General features: G+C 47.1%; 1 protein-coding gene across 5 annotated transcripts in view; it reads left to right on the top strand.

Moving 5' to 3' along the window:
- ACSL1 (acyl-CoA synthetase long chain family member 1) overlaps nt 1-18479 on the top strand; it is a 65089-nt gene that overhangs the window by 25435 nt on the left and 21175 nt on the right. For all 5 annotated transcript variants that reach the window (XM_070781723.1, XM_070781722.1, XM_070781726.1 and 2 more), the window contains exons 3-7: nt 10056-10170; nt 10863-10927; nt 14340-14441; nt 16893-16992; nt 17207-17385. In XM_070781723.1, coding sequence (XP_070637824.1) covers nt 10056-10170; nt 10863-10927; nt 14340-14441; nt 16893-16992; nt 17207-17385 — 561 coding nt within the window. The remainder of the gene's footprint in view (nt 1-10055; nt 10171-10862; nt 10928-14339; nt 14442-16892; nt 16993-17206; nt 17386-18479) is intronic.

Here is an 18479-nt window from a genome sequence, read left to right as displayed (position 1 = left end):
TCTCCCTGCTCACAGAGAGTAGGCATGAAACTGGCATTCACTGGCATTCGTTCAGCAAGTTCATGGTGCTCACAGGACACAGGAGGAAGAGGCTGCTGCCCTTGCGGAGTGGACGGCCCAGCAGGGAGGACCGCCGTGGAGAGGTCCTTCCTAAGAGTCACATGAGCGACTTATTTTCATGCCATGAAACTAGAACCATGGTTCCTCGTCAGAGAAGAACTTGAAGGAAGCAACCTAAATGGAGCACACCAGACCCCTGGAAGCCATGCTCAGTAAATTGCAAGGCTTTGAAATTCAAAAGTTCCCATCCACTGAGGCCTTCTGGATGCCATGGGTTATCCAGACAAACCTCAGGCCGGGGCCACTGTGACAAGGGATGGCGCTCCTAGTCTGTGTGTACAGGTACCTGTGAGACTGTCGCTGAGTAGGATTTCCCCCGTAGCCAATAGAATCACACTGTCACACAGGCATGGGTGTGAAGACCCATTTGCAAACTGACAAAGCAGTTTCTGCACAAGAAGAGAGCATTGTTTAAAAGTTTGTATGAAGTTCTCACTCTGGACTTATGGAATCGAAGGGGTGATGACAGTGCCCCCCCAAAAAAAGAGTTGAACTCCTAGAACCCGTGAGTAGGATGGTGGTTGTCAGGGCTTGAGGGTGGTGCTGGAGGAAACAGGGAGAGGTGGGTGAAAGGGTTCAAGCTGTCAGCTGTCAGAGGAATAAGGTCTGAGGATCTAACGTATGACGAGGTGAAGCTGATAACACTGTATCGCATAATTGAAATTTGCTGAGAGAGTAGAACTTAGGTGTCCCTACCAAAAAAGATTTTAAAATATGAAATATATCAATTACTGAACTCCCTGGTGGCTCAGTTGGTAAAGAATTTGCCTGCAGTGATGCAGGTTTGATCCCTGGGTCAGGAAGATCACCTGGAGAAGGATCTTCTCCAGTAATGGCAAGCCACTCCAGTATTCTTGCCTGGAGAGTTCCATGGACGGAGGAACCTGGTAGGCTGTAATCCATGGGGTTGCAAAGAGTTGGATACAAGTTAGTGAATAAACTGCCACCATGTCATTTGTACCTTACCAAAGCTGAAAAAAAAAAAAAAAAAAACCACATCAAGAATGACAATGCCTTCTGGACCAGAGTGGAGGGGGCTTGAGCAGTTAGTTGAGTTGGGCAGGATGGGAGGTGGCAGGGTCGGGACCAGCCTTCGGGGAAGCTGCAGGGGAGCAGGGGGAAGGCTGCCCAGGAAGGGCAGGTGCGGCCAGATGGTGGGATCACTCACACCACTGCCACCAGCCCCGTGGGCTCGTGGAGGACTGGCAGGGCCATCTGCAAGGGGCATAATTAGCCTGACGAGTGTGAGCCAGGCCCTCAAGTGGGAGGAAGGGAGGGAGAACAGGGGCAGTCTCGTCCCTGCAGTCATTTGTACAGTAAATACGAACATGAACATGAGCATCACTCTCACCCCCGGAAGCCCGAGAACAGCCGGCTAGCAGGGTGTGTGAGACCTCGGAAGAATCTTGGGTTTGAGGCTCTGGCTTCGTATCTGTCAGCAGTCCTTGTGTAAACCTGTGTGGGCACTGATGCTCGCTCACTTGCCTCCTGTGACTGCAGGCTCTAGTCCTTTTACCCCTCAGCTGGTTCTTCCCTGCTGTATGGCTGTGCGTGTGGTCAGGTAAAGAGTGGACAGAGATAAATCCTTCAACCTCATCCCTGGTGACTTTGCTGCTGTGGTTTTCAGAAGATTTTCATGCACGTTTTCAGGAAACATCACAACATCTGAGCATATTTTCCGCCAGCTGTCCTAGCAGTTGGGGCACAGAGGGTGGGATGAAGAGATGGCTGGGAGGGAGTGGATTTGATGAGAAATGTTTTTCTGGGAGTGTTTTTATACCTGAAGTTAATCTCAGCATTGTTTCTAAAACTTAGTGGGCTTCTTAATAACAGCTATGAAAAACCTTGCTAACTAGTACTTCTTAATGAAACTATTTAGTGGAAACCTAACTAGTTTCTAGTGTGGTTAGACGTGTCTGCTCGCTGGAGAGTGGCCGGTGATTTGAAGCAGGCGTAGAAGCACCGAGTTGGTCAGGGGGCCGCAGTGTCTGGGTGGGATGAGCCGTGAGGTGAGGGGCGGGAGTCCCAGAGAACTGAAGGCAGAGGGTCTCATCTTTGTGCCAACAATAGACCTCCAGAGTATTAAGGAGCTGCCTTTAGGAATTCAAAGAAAGAACGGTGATTATGTGCCGGGAGCCGGTGAGGCATTCCACTCGCGACAAAGGTCATGAGGAAGGAGGCTCGGCATACGCAAAGGCGGGATCGAGCCTCAGGAGTCCGCCCGGATATTCTCGAGCATCTACCCCCCCCAAAAAAAACCAGAGTCTGCCTACTTTATTGCTTTGTGCTCTCACCTCTGACTTTACTGGGGGCTGTCCCCTACCACCATCTCGCTCTCTCTGTCAAAGAGTTAACTTACAGCTCCAATTAATAAAGTTCCTGGGCAATTAGGAGTGTTTAAATCCAAACCCCTCAGATGGCTCTCTAACTCTCCTGACAAGTTTACCCGGACTCCTGCAGCTATGCATACGATTGTTTACAGTCTCCCAGCCTCGAGAGGCACGGGAAGCTTAAGATATTCAAATAGCTTAGAGCCTCTCAGAGAATTAGAAACTGTCAGAATAAGACTAGTAAAGGATTTCATTGATGAGTCAATGTTTGTTGCCAAGTTTTCACATCCCCTAAATTGTATCCTTGAATATGTATTAATTAATAGTTGGTATATAGAAAAAATAAGTAGTGGCCTTGGTGTTAGTAACTTTAGACCCTTAAGGTAATAAATTCTTTCCTTTGTTGTAAACCCATTACACATCCGACCTATAGGAATGCAATTTTATCTTTGGAAGATGGCGCCAAACCTTAAAATAATTACTCTTAGAGAAAATAAGTCTTTGTTGATAAGTCCTTGTCAAGAGTCATAAAATGTTAATAGGCCTTCTGGCCAGAAGATGATGTAAATCACCTAAACCATTTGTATACGATAAATTTGCAGGAAAGAAACCCTGGTTTTTGATAAGAATCAAAGACTGCTGACTTTGCATCCCCTATTATCCTCTATGTGTAACTTAGGGTATATAAGCCCCTGTTGAAAATAAAGCTACGGGCCTTGCTCACCAACGCTTGGTCTCCCCATGTCATTCTTCCCTTTAACTTCCAGCTGAGTCTCCATCTGGAGTGCGGAACCCACCACGCTTACTAATTATGCCTGGGCTTCTAAGACCCACTCGAGAAGGTGTCTAGGGTGAGGCACCTTCTGCTATTCGAGAGGGCGCCTGCGGCCTACGTAAGTGGTGCAAACTTCTTGTCTTGAAGTTTGCTTCAGACTACTCAGCCTCTTTTCTCCGCTGAATTTTCCTACTGAGCTATCCTCATTCTATTATTCTTTATATCTCTAATTAGCATATAAATAGTCGCCTAGGCCGTCTCTCCTTCGAATACCCTGGATCAGCTGGGGCTGGTCCCCAGCAATTATGTCAGATTTTTTTTTTTTTTTTTTTAAATTTCCGGCTTCCCTTCAGCCAGGAAGAAAGGCTCAAGTTACTCTCTGGGAATACATATGGTAAAACAAGCCTGAAGACACGATTTGATTTTGCACAGACGATGCTCATGGGCTTCGTGAAGCAGGGACCATGTGTATACATACCCGATGGAAATGTGTGCTGTAATTTTTTTCGAAGTTTAAAAATAGCCTCCCCCACAAGCGGGGTCCACTCCCGTGGAGTGAAAAACACTGGCAGAGATAGGACTTTGTGAGGCTCTCAGCAAAAACCCTTCCTTGACAGCGTCTAAAAGGCCGAGCAAGTAAGGGAACAGACCTATTTCCTTCAGACTGTGAGCTAGTGCCTTGAACATTCCAAGTGGCAGGCACTTGGAGATGCTACAGGCAGGGGATTTGAATTTGTGACTCAACTCTCTCCCCATCCACAGAGGTGGGAGGGAGCTATTTTTCCCTTGAGGGATTGGCTGGTTTGCTCTGGTGAGGAGCTTGCCCTGAGTTTGGTGGCACAGAACTGGTTTGCTAAGTACAGCCTCCCTCACCCCCAGGGCAGGTCCTCCCATGGGGACAGGAGCAGCTCAGGAAGTTGGAAACTGGAGAGCGAGCTAGGGAGGGAGGGTGGACAAGGAAGCGCCTTCTAAGGGTTAGAGGAGAGCGATGGAGAGCCAGACCCCCAGTCGCCCACCGGGCTCCGGCCGGAATCCTCCAAGATGGAGGTGGACCGTGTGTGGGCAAGTCCCTCAGGCTGGTTTGAAGCTTGCTCCACTGCATTTTAGACGTGGGAATGAGACAGGGAGGCCTCCCCACCATCTGTCTGTCTGTTTTCTCATCTGCAAAGTGAATACTCCCTTGCTTCCATCTCTCCTGTGCTCACATTTCGATACCTAGCACCCATTGTAATTGGTGCTTCTGCCCCTTCACTCACTGGGTGTGGAGGACCTCGGGAAGCTGGCTGGTTCAATGGTGGAGCGTTGGTAGTGAACCTGAGGGTTCGTCGTTATGTGGTTGCATTTATGTTAGCATAGTGGAGGAGTCTAGCTATTAATACTTTTAAAATTCCCTGTTCATTATCCTGAAAGATCTGGTTGGGAGCATCACCTGTTGGCTGGTCTTGAATAAAGACCTAGTTTGTTCTGTCAGAGATCCCGTGTTACTGAGGGGAGAACCCATGGCCAGAGGGCGTCTAGGTCCCTAGATTGGAAAAGCCTCTTTGTGCCTGTTCATAAAAGGTCGTAGGTGATGGTGGCCTGGGTAAATAAGATGCATGGGAAAGCTACATGCTTGGTGTGGCAGGGTGGGGGGAGTCATTTTTTCCCCCAAGGACCATGGTTTCACCTGCTGCTTTCCTCCCTAGAGATGGATGAGACATTTAAGCCCAGCCAAGTCATCAGCTGTCTCTTTAGCCATTATCGGCTCTCCCTGACCCCTCTCTGCTTTCTCTTCCTTTCCCTCCCCCATCCCTCCCACTGTCTAGCCCTCTCCTTAGAGGGAATAAACCGTAGTAGTAACATAGTGGGTGCTTGACTGTTAGGGCCTGTCAGATCAGATCAGATCAGATCAGCCGCTCAGTCGTGTCCGACTCTTTGTGACCCCCATGAATCGCAGCACACCAGGCCTCCCTGTCCATCACCAACTCCCAGAGTTCACTCAGACTCACATCCATCGAGTCAGTGATGCCATCCAGCCATCTCATCCTCTGTTGTCCCCTTCTCCTCTTGCCCCCAATCCCTCCCAGCATCAGAGTCTTTTCCAATGAGTCAACTCTTCGCATGAGGTGGCCAAAGTACTGGAGTTTCAGCTTTAGCATCATTCATTCCAAAGAAATCCCAGGGTTGATCTCCTTTAGAATGGACTGGTTGGATCTCCTTGCACTCCAAGGGACTCTCAAGAGTCTTTCCAACACCACAGTTCAAAAGCATCAATTCTTCGGCACTCAGCCTTCTTCACAGTCCAACTCTCACATCCATACATGACCACAGGAAAAACCATAGCCTTGACTAGACAAACCTTTGTTGGCAAAGTAATGTCTCTGCTTTTGAATATGCTCTCTAGGTTGGTCATAACTTTCCTTCCAAGGAGTAAGTGTCTTTTAATTTCATGGCTGCAGTCACCATCTGCAGTGATTTTGGAGCCCAGAAAAATAAAGTCTGACACTGTTTCCCCATCTATTTCCCATGAAGTGATGGGACCGGATGCCATGATCTTCGTTTTCTGAATGTTGAGCTTTAAGCCAACTTTTTCACTCTCTACTTTCACTTTCCTCAAGAGGCTTTTTAGTTCCTCTTCACTTTCTGCCATAAGGGTGGTGTCATCTGCATATCTGAGGTTATTGATATTTCTCCCGGCAATCTTGATTCCAGCTTGTGCTTCTTCCAGTCCAGCGTTTCTCATGATGTACTCTGCATAGAAGTTGAATAAGCAGGGTGACAATATACAGCCTTGACATACTCCTTTTCCTATTTGGAACCAGTCTGTTGTTCCATGTCCAGTTCTAACTGTTGCTTCCTGACCTGCATATAGGTTTCTCAAGAGGCAGGTCAGGTGGTCTGGTAGTCCCATCTCTTGAAGAATTTTCCACAGTTTATTGTCATCCACACAGTCAAAGGCTTTGGCATAGTCAATAAGGCAGAAATAGATGTTTTTCTGGAACTCTCTTGCTTTTTCCATGATCCAGCGGATGTTGGCAATTTGATCTCTGGTTCCTCTGCCTTTTCTAAAACCAGCTTGAACATCAGGAAGTTCACGGTTCATGTATTGCTGAAGCCTGGCTTGGAGAATTTTGAGCATTACTTTATTAGCATGTGAGATGAGTGCAGTTGTGCAGTAGTTTGAGCATTCTTTGGCATTGCCTGTCTTTGGGATTGGAAGGAAACCTGACCTTTTCCAGTCCCGTGGCCACTGCTGAGTTTTCCCAATTTGCTGGCATATTGAGTGCAGCACTTTCACAGCATAGTTGTCTATTTTCTAGATCAAGATAAATGGGACCACAATTCATAAAGCTCAGGCCTTTCTATCCCAGAGAAATTCTCAAGGATGTAATCATCTGCTTTTGCATTTAAATAAGGAAGTGATGCAAAATGACTCTCCCCATCAAGGTGTTCCTTTTCCTCAAATACTGGCCAGAGTTCTAGTCCTGGGAACCATTGGTTCACAGATGGTTCACTGTGGTCCTGTCCTCACTGCCCTCGAGGGGAACTTGAACTTTTATTTCCTAACTCAGCCACGTGGGGAGACTGACCTCTAGAGGAACCTTTGCTTGTACAGCCAAATAACCTCGTGACCGCTGATTTGACTGTAGTGTGGTCACTACACACTGACTCACTCCTTTTTTTAAAAATACTGGAAAAACTGTAGAACCCCATTAAAGAGGAAATAAAAGACCCATAGTTCTCCGTGACTCAGTCTTACTGGTGATTTCCTGCACATTACACACAGGGTGTCTGCATCCCTCTCCCTATTTCTTGAGCACAGCTGAAACCCACACCTCTACACCAGACCTGTAGGATATGGCAGAAGTCCAAAGGGGCCAGATATAAAATATTTCTTCATTTAAGTAGGTGTTCCTAAAAATAGCTGCATGTACTTGGATAACCCAGTAGTTAAATGCCCTGCCCTTGAAATGGCTCAATTTTGTAGTACATACAGACATTTGAGCCCTCGCTGTTGTAGCTGTGCAAGCCCACACCTTTGCAGGTGTCACCAAGGTTGCCAGTGCTCAGTGTTTATGGACAGGACTTTAATTCAAGAAGAATGGTGGTACATGCACATCAAAAATGATTTCTTATGGGCATGTGTGATCATCATCATCACCAGTCCATGCTAAAGGAAATCCTAAAGGAAATCAGTCCTGAATATTCATTGGAAGGACTGATGCTGAAGCTGAAACTCCAATACTTTGGCCACCTGATGTGAAGAACTGACTCATTTGAAAAGACCCTGATGCTGGGGAAGATTGAAGGCGGGAGGAGAAGGGGACAACAGAGGATGAGATGGTTGGATGGCATCACCGATTCAATGGACATGAGTTTGAGTAAACTCTGGGAGTTTGTGATGGACAGGGAAGCCTGGTGTGCTGCAGTCCATGGGGTCACAAAGCATCAGATACAACTGAGCGACTGAACTGAACTGATCATCACAGAGCAACGGTTTTCAAAACACAGACTTTATTGCTTGGTCTCCCCCACTCCCATTTCATTCACCCCTTTTCCTGAAATTACAGAGTATGCCTTACAATTAATTGATAATGTGACCTATCACCCAGCGTTTTCACCTATACCTTTTTGGCATAGAATTCATTTACTGCTTCATCTCTAAACTTTTGCTATTTATTCTGATTTCTAATTAGAATAGTAATAAATATTTTGTCCTCGGGTTACTTTTTGAATAGGATGGCTTTATTTGGGATGTGATTAACTTCTTTAACTTTGAGTTGACTGTTTTACCAAACAGTCCTGAAGACTTTACCTTCAAAGTCCTGAAGTTCGTATATCACCAGAACGGTAGTGTAACCAGAGTTATTTAGCAAAAGTTGTTATAAAATGATACTCAAGACCAGTGATTCTCCAAGTAGGAACTGGGGAGTTGACCTGCTGTCTTGAAGAGATAGAGTCTGCATATATTCAAAGCTAAACTTAATCTGTTTTGGGCTTCCTTGATGGCTCAGCAGGTAAAGAATCTGCCTGCAGTGCAGGAGACACAGGAGACACAGGTTCAACCCCTGGGTTGTAAAGATCCCCTGGAGGAGGAGAAGGAAATGGCAACCCACTCCAGTATTCTTGCCTGAAAAATCCCACGGACAGAGGAGCCTGGTGGGTTGCGGTCCAGAGGGTCGCAAGGAGTGAGACACGACTGAATGATTAAGCATGCAAACTTAATCTCTTCTCTCAAACCTACCCCTAAGTCCTAGTGTTTGATTTTGGATAGACTGGAACTGCTATTCTCACAGGCCTCCGATGCGCTCTTGTCCTCCTGCTTTCAGTAACCTGCCAAATCCCGGTCATTAGCGCTTAGTGCCTCCCGCTCAGACTTGACTTGCCCTGCCCTCATCAGGCCCACGTCAGCTGGTCTGTCTCCATTGTGTTCCGCACACTGATCACCCTCCTTGTAGATTTCCTTCTAGGAATTACCCTGATTTTCACCACTTCCCTATTGGGGACCATGGTGTTATTATTCAGTCACTTAGTCGTATCCAACTCTTTGCCACCCCCATGGACTGTATAGCACGCCAAGGCTCCTCTGTCCATGGGATTTCCCAGGCAGGAATATTGGAGTGGAATATTTGCCATTTCCTTCTCCAGGGAATCTTTCCAACCCAGGGATTGAACCTGGGTCTCCCACATCTCCTGCATTAGCAGGCAGATTCTTTACCACTGAGTCACCAGGGAAGGCTTAATTTGGGACCATAATGCGTCCAAGTGGTGCACCGGATCCCTGAAGGGTTGGCTGAAAGGCGGACTGCTGAATCACACCCCCAGAGTTTCCAACTCAGTAGATCTGGTGAAGGGTTTGCTAACTGCTTTCCCCATGAGGCCCAGGTGTTCCCCTGCCCGTCCTCCTAGGACTTCGGCTCTGGGGTGAGCCAGTGCCCTGTAGATTCCAAGCTTCTCCCTTTTCTCCATTCCAGCTCCCTTGGTGCTCCTCTGCTCAGCCTATACTCCGTGGAGTCCCTCCGGTCATGTAGGGATGAGGAGTCCATGCACATCCGTACATTTTATAGCTGATGATGGTAACTAGTAGATGCTGCATGGGAAACTGAAGTTCCTAACAGATTACAGGGTAGTTAGCAAAGAGGAAAAACAGTAGACATGATCTCCAAAAGAATATAGATAAGGTGATGGAAGTAAAACTGAATGGTGGTGTGTCATTTCCCCAAGACCGGACAGAATCAGTCCTTTATCTGCCAGTGGCTATGGTTTGAGAATCGTCACGCTTGTGTCCAAGGGTTTGGTTTCCAGTCCTTAGACTCCTTAGCCTCGTCTGACAAGACCAATGCTTATAAGTCTGTGAGCCCTTTGGGCTCCTTTATCCTTTCCCTCCATCACTTCCTTTTCCCAGGGGTCCTGGACGGGCTTCCTGTGTAGCTTAGTCAGTAAAGCATCTGCCTGCAATACGGGGGACCTGGGTTCAATTCCTGGTTCAGGAAGATCCCCTGGAGAAGGGAATGGCAACCCACTTCAGTATTCTTGCCTGGAGAATCCCTTGGACAGGGGAGCCTGGCGGGCTACAGTTCTTGGAATCACAAGAGTCGGAGACGACTTAGCACTGTCTTTCTTTCTTCTTTCTTTCTTCCTGGACGGACATGGGCCCAGCCTTGCTTCTCTGAAGCCGGCACTCATCTCAGGTGGAGGATTTATGTCAGACGCCAGCGCATCCGGCCCTGGAGTCCATGCAGCAAACACTCACCCCTCCCAGGCCCTGGAGGGGATTGAGGGCGCGCACGGTAGACATATTCTTTTTAATCCTTTTTTCAGACCTTCTGTCTGTCTGTCTTTTTTCCCAGGGCAGTGATGGTGCCCGGAGATCCACGCTCCTGGACAGTGACGAGCCCCTGGTGTATTTCTACGATGACGTCAGAACGTTATACGAAGGTTTCCAGAGGGGCTTACACGTGTCCAGTAAGCATCGGCCTGAATCTGTGCAACTAGTGCTTCAGGTTTTTGCTTTCGACAGAGGGGTCTTTCTTCAAGAAGCCATATTTGCTCACAACTCTCTCCCACGCAATCTGACTCCCAGCTCCCTATCTCCTCCTGTAACTTCTGCAGAGCGAGTCCCCCCGCACACAGGTCCCATCAGGTGTGGCCCATGGTCAAGGCACTTCTGCAGTCACATGCGGCGTGCTTCATGGAGAGTTACACATCCGTTAGCTCCTTACAGGCTCTGACATTTCCTGCATAAAGAGACCTATTTAACCAGGCCTGATCCAACATTTCTCAAGCTTGCTTAACCAGGAGACCCATATTTTGAGAAATAAACATTGATACCCACGGAAGCGGGGGTCCATCAGAGACATTTGAGGGATATTGGCTCACGAGACTGCCCTTCATCTCTGACGGTGGCACCAGAGACCCCGGGTACCTGGCAGCTGCCCACCCTTCCAGCCCATCTCCCTCCTGCCCCATGTGAGAAACAAAATAGAAATAAAGAAGCAAAACTCAGACCCAAACCCAGGGGGAAAATGCTTCCTATCTGAATTCATTGTTTCACACCTGAGGACCACTTTGCGGAATGAAGGATACAAATGAGAACCTAGGAATATCTAGGCATGTTTAGCCCATCGTTTATTCTTTCATTTGTTTTCTTCTTTTAGATAATGGCCCTTGTTTAGGCTCTCGGAAACCAGACCAACCCTATGAATGGCTTTCATACAAACAGGTGAGTTGTCCCGCTCTGTGGCCGCCTCATGTGAGCCATAGGGCGGAAACACGGCAGTTTCTGGAGCCTCTGTAGGTTGGATTGGAAGGTTTCTATGGAGTGTGGATGCCGACCTGGCTCAGGGCTTTAGAACAGACGTGCAGCATCCTGAGACGTTAAACACACAGATTTGGGGAACACTAGATCAGTAATTGAACGGGTGTTTCAAAGTAGTTTATTTTAGAGCTGCTGTGGGTGTGTTGTGGAGTACAGTATAAATTTTAAAATAAAATGCTAGAGGATTCTCTGGCAGTCCAGAGGTTAGGGCTCTGAGCTCTCACTGCCAAGGGCCCAGGTTCGATCCCCGGTCAAGAAGCTAAGATCCCAGAAGCCATGCAATGCAGCCAAACACATAAATAAAATGCTAGAAATGTGCTTGAAGCAGGTGACTCTTCTCCCAGACCCCACGGGAGGATAAGATTACTCCTTTCTGTCTTGAGGGGTGCTAGACAGATATAGATGCCCCAGTGTAGAGGAGCCCTCTCATTTTATAGATGAGAGAAAATGGGCCCCAGGCAGGGCTGGGACTCACCCCTGGTCACAGCTGAACCAGGGCCAGGAGGGAGGCCCACGCCATCTGTTGTAAGGAGTCTTCAAAGCATCGTACTGATCCCGGGGTGACCTTTAACCCTAGGGCAGCATGGAGAGCAGCAGAGATGTTCAGAGATGACACCTGTGTAACCGAACCAACACGGAGGTGGCTGGGATCTGGGCCGTCTCTCTCCTGTCACTCTGGTCCCAGCAGATCCATGGCTTTTAACTGTACATAGTAGTTTGCAGATGGCTGGTAGCAGGAAGGCTTGCTCCTTTTTCTTGTTTGTATCGTGATTACAACAAGTCTAGTTGCTCCTGACTCTCCCCAGTTCAAGGCAGCACCCCCGAGACATGCGGGAGCCAATGGGGGCATCCGCTTTGCTGCCTTGTGCTTCCAGCGCAGCTGTCGAGAGGGCTCCCTGGAGTAGGGGCAGGATGCAGAGGACCAATCCCCCTTCTGTGTCTGGGGCTCCGGGTAGTTGATGTGTCCTGGGAAGGGGTGGGGGTGTGTGAAGTGGGTTGTCGTTAGGATCTGCAAAACCAGTCTGTGGGAAAATGCTTCTTGGTCCTCCCACATCTGAGGATCAATGAAATGCAAAAGGCAAGAGAGAGAGAGGCAGAGATAAAGAGAGACAGACAAGACAGCTTCGCATTCCTTGCTTGTAGGAATCGTGAGCTGTAGGTCCGGTGAGCAGAGAGACTGCTGTTTTTATTTTCCCTTAACAGAGCCAAATAGTAGTTTTCCATCGAAATAGTAGTTTTCAGATCCTTCATTTTCACAAGCGGTGTAAAAGCAGTTCATGTTTGTTGGAGATTTAACATTGCACAATGGTCTTCAGGCCTCACAGAACCTACCGGTGCTTCTGGTTTACATCATCTTCTTGTCATGTTACTGTTTTGTGTGGGTCTCAGCCTGTCAATAATCAGTATTGTGGCTGGACCAGCCCATGTAGTTCATAAGATGATTGCAAGATGCCCTTCAGCAATAACTATAAGAAACTTGGAAAAAAAATAAAGCTTTCTTACTACAAGACTTGGAAATGACACAGCACACCTGGGCCTCACATGTGAAGTCTCTGGTAGGGGGAGGGAGAGTGCAGAGCACCTGGGGTTTTGCTTTATTGGGGTCAATATCCTCCCGTGGGGTCTGGGCTCACTCTTATCAATGAATTTGAAGCATAAGAGCAGTAACTTAAAGCACAGGCAAAAGAAAACACAAGTGGCCAAAATGGACAGTTATCTGCATCAACCAAGATCTCTAAAACAAAGGAGGCTCGTTTGGGAGGGGACCTGGCTCCTTATCTTTTTTGTGGCTGGCGATGTATCAGCCTTGGAAGTGGATGCATCAGCCATCAAAGCTGAAGGCAGGTGCTTGGACTACCAAATAAGAGAAAACCAAACCCTTGGGCTTTGTACTGCGCTTACTTGTAGTAATATGTTCTGTATACTTTCTGTTATGTGTTGACTGCCAGAGGGAAAACGGGTCCACTGCCAATGGGATGTTTGAGGCAGGTTGAAAATCCCTGGGGTTTCAAAAGGTGTTTTGTACATTTCAGACAGAGACCAGTGAAGATAAAAAAAGTAGACTGAAGCTAACTTTGGATGTGTGTATTTAAATCATTCCCCCCCGCCCCAGCCCAGTGATTCTGAGCTTTAGGGGTTAGGAATCCCTGTAAAGCTTTTCAAAGAAAGGTCTGGACTGTCTTTCTAGAGACCCAAGTGTGTGCATAGAATCCAGTAAGCTCTGCAGACCGTCTAAGCACTCACAGGTTCCCAGCCCTTACAAACAAGCAGGATCTGTGGAGCAGTCCCTGGGGTATGGTTGAATAAGCATGCTAATGCCATTCTTGCTGTCACTCTTACTGCCATTGGCAGAGCAGGGATGGCACCATGTGCCCGAACCAACAGGCTTCTGGAGCAGCATCAGGTGTGGTTCTGTTCTCTGCAGGCGTGGGTGTGGATTTACAGTGCTTGTGATAATTTACCAACCAAGAATAAAGAATTCCAAGTTAGCATTAAAAAAAAAATTTTTTTAAGTATATTTGGGGTAGGAATGAGGAGAGGATGGGAAGTTGGGGTAGGTAGATAGTCTTGCCTGCTTTTACTTAGTTGTAATTAATAGTGTACATTTTATATTCATTTATCTTAAAATTGTAACAGACACTCAACTTTGATATGGTTTTTTTTAATTGTAGTGTTTACTAGCTGTAGAGCATTTTGTTAGATTTACTCTCATTTACTTGATCATCCAGCCATTGGTCTTTTTTCCCCCTACACTTTTATGACTTTACATAATTTTGAAATATATGTATTTGTACCTAAAGTCTTTTCAAACTTCCCTTTAGGACTGGATTATTTCCTAAGAACTAATTCTCAAGAATACAGTTGTGGAGCCTAATGATTAGAACTCGTCCTTATTTTTCAAAGGTCTCCCCCAAACTTGTCCTTTCTGTGTTTATAACAAAGGACAAGTTTCAGCTTTTTTGTTGCTCTTTATAAACACAGACACAAAATTCTGTGTCCCTGGATTGCTTTTGTAAAACTAAAGTATAAAATAGAAACTCTAACATGAATCGTGTGTGACCTAGCAGCTGTTGGGGTGAGATTCATTTGCTTTGCAGAGGGAACTGTATGATCAGTCCCCTCACCATGAGTTCTGGAAAGTCAAACCTTGAACTTTACAAAAATTTGTAACTACAGGGATACCTGTCTACCCCTGTTCTTTCTCTCTGGGCAGAACTGCTTCTTGGTGAAGATATTAGGCTCGGCCGTCACGGGAAGCTGTGTTCCTTGAGTTGGACCTGATGCTGTTCCTGATTTTTTTTCTCTTCCATTGTAGGTTGAAGATATGGCAGAGTGTGTGGGCTCAGCACTGCTCCACAAGGGCTTCAAGGCAGCTCCAGACCAGTTCATCGGCATCTTTGCTCAGAACAGACCTGAGGTATTAACCGTTACGCACTGGGCAACCAAAGCTCAGAGAATTCTCGATATAAGAGTCAGTTAGGGTTCACCCCCGCCTCTGCTTCAGACCAGATTCTGTGGTCTGATTGCCACTAATATAGCTCTGTGTTGTGCCTTAGAGAGTTACATGTATGAAAACCCAAACTAGGTCCTTCTTATGGCACCCCACTCCAGTACTCTTGCCTGGAAAATCCCATGGGCAGAGGAGCCTGGGGGGCTGCAGTCCATGGGGTCACTGGGAGTCGGAAACGACTGAGCAACTTCACTTTCACTTTTCCCTTTCATGCACTGGAGAAGGAAATGGCAACCCACTCCAGTGTTCTTGCCTGGAAAATCCCAGGGACAGGGGAGCCTGGTGGGCTGCCATCTATGTGGTCGCACAGAGTCGGACACGCCTGAAGTGACTTAGCAGTAGCAGGGGGGAAGAAACAAAAATTTTTTTTTAAAACCAGGTCCCCAAACAGAAACTGGCAAAGTCTTTGCTATACAAAGACAAACAAATAAAAACAAATAACTAACAAAAATGTCTTCCGACTTTAAGGGCTGCCTCTGTGGTCAGAAAAATAGTATTAGTCAATGCCAGAGAAACTTGGGTACGTTTTTGTCAGTAGCAAACTCATGCCTTTTCTTTCTGAAAGGTCTAGGCTTTCCCCCTGCTCAGATTGCAAACGTTAAAATCTCAGGGGGCATGGGGAAGGAGCTTCAGCAGTAGCTGACCGTAATTTAGACAGGTGGACTGTCGTTTGGCCATCCAGGCCTGTGCATGGTCTTCTGTAACCTCTGCGTTAAAGTACATTGAAATGAGAAGCCCCCCTGGAGTTATTATCTATGCTGTGAATAAACAAATTAGTGGCATAGCTGGCACAGAAAAATTCAAGCGCTGGACTTGAAGACGCTACGTTGACTCTTAGACCTGCTTGCGTCCAAAGACATGTTGGTTTAACGTGCTACTGTTTTATAGGTTACAGTGGTTTCTGAGCGTTTGTGTACAGTTAAAGGAGGAATAGCATTTTCCACAGGTGGGCCACAATTAGGCTCATGGAATTTCATTTCTTTCATTGACAGTGAAGCCCATTTGAATGAACACATCCAAATTTTTTGTTTCAGTGGAATATCACTAGTCATGCATCTATGACTAGGACATAAGTTCCTTACTTCATGGATGGAATGGGCTTCTTCCTATATGTATCAGTTAGTTCACCAAATGTTTATTGAGAACCTTCTATATTGCCAGGCACTGCCAGGCACCAAAATACCACAGTGGATCTTCTTCGTGAGGTACCTTGAAGACAGCCCTCATAAACCCATGTTTTCTCTTCATGTGCTGTGTGGACATAAAGTAGAAGGGTTATGGGAGCTCAGTCAAGGAGGACTTCCTAGAGGTGGCATCCGAGTGGAGTCTTGATGGCTGTAAGGGTGGGGAGGCCAAGGGAATGTCAGGAACAAGGGCATGTTTGCCTGGAGCAGCGTGTCTGTTGGGAGATGAATCATTTCAATGTGGTGGAGGGTGGAGTGGCAGAAAGAGAGAGAAAACAGCTCCAGGCCAAGTGAACGTGAGTAGGTTGTGCTTCCCATGGCCCTGTGCCCTTGTCCATGCTGTGTGTTCTGCAAGTGATGGGCGCCACGAGGGTTATCAGGGAGAGAGTGACTGCTGCAGCTGCCTTGTAGGCAGGTCAGTTGCCGTGTGACTGACGGGTTTAGAGGAAGATGACCAGCAACCCGTGTCACTTCTTTCCTTCCTCACTTTCCTGGGGAGACTTCCATGGACAGTTCTCCCAGTGGGTGGCATGTGCCTCTTCCCGTAGTCCCAGGCCTTCCTGCACACTGTGGCCAGATTGCTCTTCCTTGGACCTCCAGTCGCTGGGGCTCGGAGGAGCCCCAGAGGCAGTGTCTTGCCTGGTTCATAGAGCCAGGCTCCTCTGTGACCTCAGGCTGGCTCCAGCCCTCTGTCAAGCTTAGCCGGTCCCCACAGCCCTGCTGGGCCATCCCTGCCAGCCTCAGGGCTCACTGACATCCCTCCTCCCTGCTTGGACCTCGTGGTCCCTCTCCTGGAGTCCCCGTGCCTTTCTCTCCATCTGTCGAAATTGTGCTGCTCTTGCCAAGGGCAAGCTCGATTCCCTCCCCCTGCATGGAGGCCTGCTGTGGGCGCTCTCACCTCTGAGCTCATCACTTTATTGTGTTCTTCATCCTCCTTTCACATATTTGCCCCAAATCTTCAGGCAGATTGCACTTTCTTTTTTATCAGTAAGAACTGGGCAAGTGTTTTGTTCATTAGGAATCCCTCCAGTGCCTGACGCAGGGTAGTTGATACACAGATGTTAGTTTTGGTACATCCAGTGTTTCCACGTTGAGTCTCTAGAGTCTTGTTTTTCCTGGAGGGGTTCCATGGTGACCTCTCATATTCTCACCCCGACCTCTACTTTTTCTTTAGTGGGTGATCATTGAACAGGGATGCTTTACTTACTCGATGGTGATCGTTCCCCTCTACGACACCCTCGGAACTGAAGCCATCACCTACATCATCAACAAAGGTATGTCTGTGGTCTTTGGGAGCATCTTACCCTAGTTATTGGGTAGATACAGCAGCTACGTGTAATGATTACGTGATGGAATAGGAATTTTTTAATTTAAATGTACACTTACCCTCCTATTCAAAGAAGATAGTTCTTAAACCTGATATCAGATGTTACAGTCAAGCTTTTAATATCCCAGAGCTGCTTCCTCACTGTGTCTCTTTACTTCCAGCCGAACTCTCTTTGGTTTTTGTGGACAAGCCAGAGAAGGCCAACCTCCTATTAGAAGGTGTAGAAAATAAATTAATACCATGCCTTAAAACTGTTGTTCTCATGGACTCCTACGGCAGTGATCTGCTAGAACGAGGCAAGAAGTGTGGGGTGGAGATCATCAGCATGAAGGCCATGGAGGTGAGTCACTCTGCCCTGCCCACTTCCCTGAACAGTTCCTCCGAAGTCATTTTGGCTCAAATGTGGTGTCTCTTCAGTGTGATCACAAAGTCGCAACTCTCGCTGGTCCTGTAAAAGAGAACAGAAATCTGTCTCGTTACTGGAAAGAAGAATTTTGCACACATTCCCAGTGTTAACCCATCACATCCTGCTTAAGTGCTGTCATCTAGCAAGTTGCAGTGCTAACAAAGTCATTCTAGAGCATTGACGGAGAAGGCAATGGCACCCACTCCAGTACTCTTGCCTGGAAAATCCCATGGATGGAGGAGCCTGCTGGGCTGCAGTCCATGGGGTCGCTAAGAGTCGGACATGACTGAGCGACTTCACTTTCACTTTTCCCTTTCATGCATTGGAGAAGGAAATGGCAGCCCACTCCAGTGTTCTTGCCTGGAGAATCCCAGGGATGGGGGAGCCTGGTGGGCTGACGTCTATGGGGTCGCACAGAGTCGGACACGACTGAAGTGACTTAGCAGCAGCAGAGCACTGACAAGTCCTGCTAATAAATGCTGGAAATGAGAATTTCAGATTCAAGCGGAGATTTAAGTCTGTATGTCCTCTTAAAGTATTTAAGCCTTTTACTTAACTGATTTGTCTCTAAAACAGAGTCAGACATAGAAATCTGCCTCCTTATTCTTTTTCCAAGGTTGCTTTTTTAGGCCTCTGGTGAATTTCTAGCATAGTTGCTTGTTTTGATTTATTTGCATTTTAAGATTCAGATTAATCACAGTTGTAAAGGTAAACCAGTCTAGGAAAATGAGTGGGTCCATATTTAAACTGGTTGTTCAACATTAGATCGTATTGGGTTGGCCAAAAAGTTCGTTTCGGTTTTTTGTAAGATCTTTCAGAAAAGCTTGAGTGAACATTTTGGCCACCCAATACAAGAAGCTGATGAAGCTGGTTTCCCCGGTTGCTCTTGGGTTAAAGTTCCATCCACAACAGCAGGCAAGAGGAAGCTTCTGTTACATGCACATCGCGGGAAGTAATAGGTTCAATAGATAAATCATTCTCTTTCTGAAAATGTTATAAATATTTTTCCTGGAACTGTTACAAATAGG

Source organism: Bos indicus, chromosome 27 (assembly GCF_029378745.1).
Source record: "Bos indicus isolate NIAB-ARS_2022 breed Sahiwal x Tharparkar chromosome 27, NIAB-ARS_B.indTharparkar_mat_pri_1.0, whole genome shotgun sequence".
In the NCBI taxonomy this organism is placed as follows: Eukaryota; Metazoa; Chordata; class Mammalia; order Artiodactyla; family Bovidae; genus Bos; species Bos indicus.
This window is presented reverse-complemented; position numbering and strand designations above follow the sequence as displayed.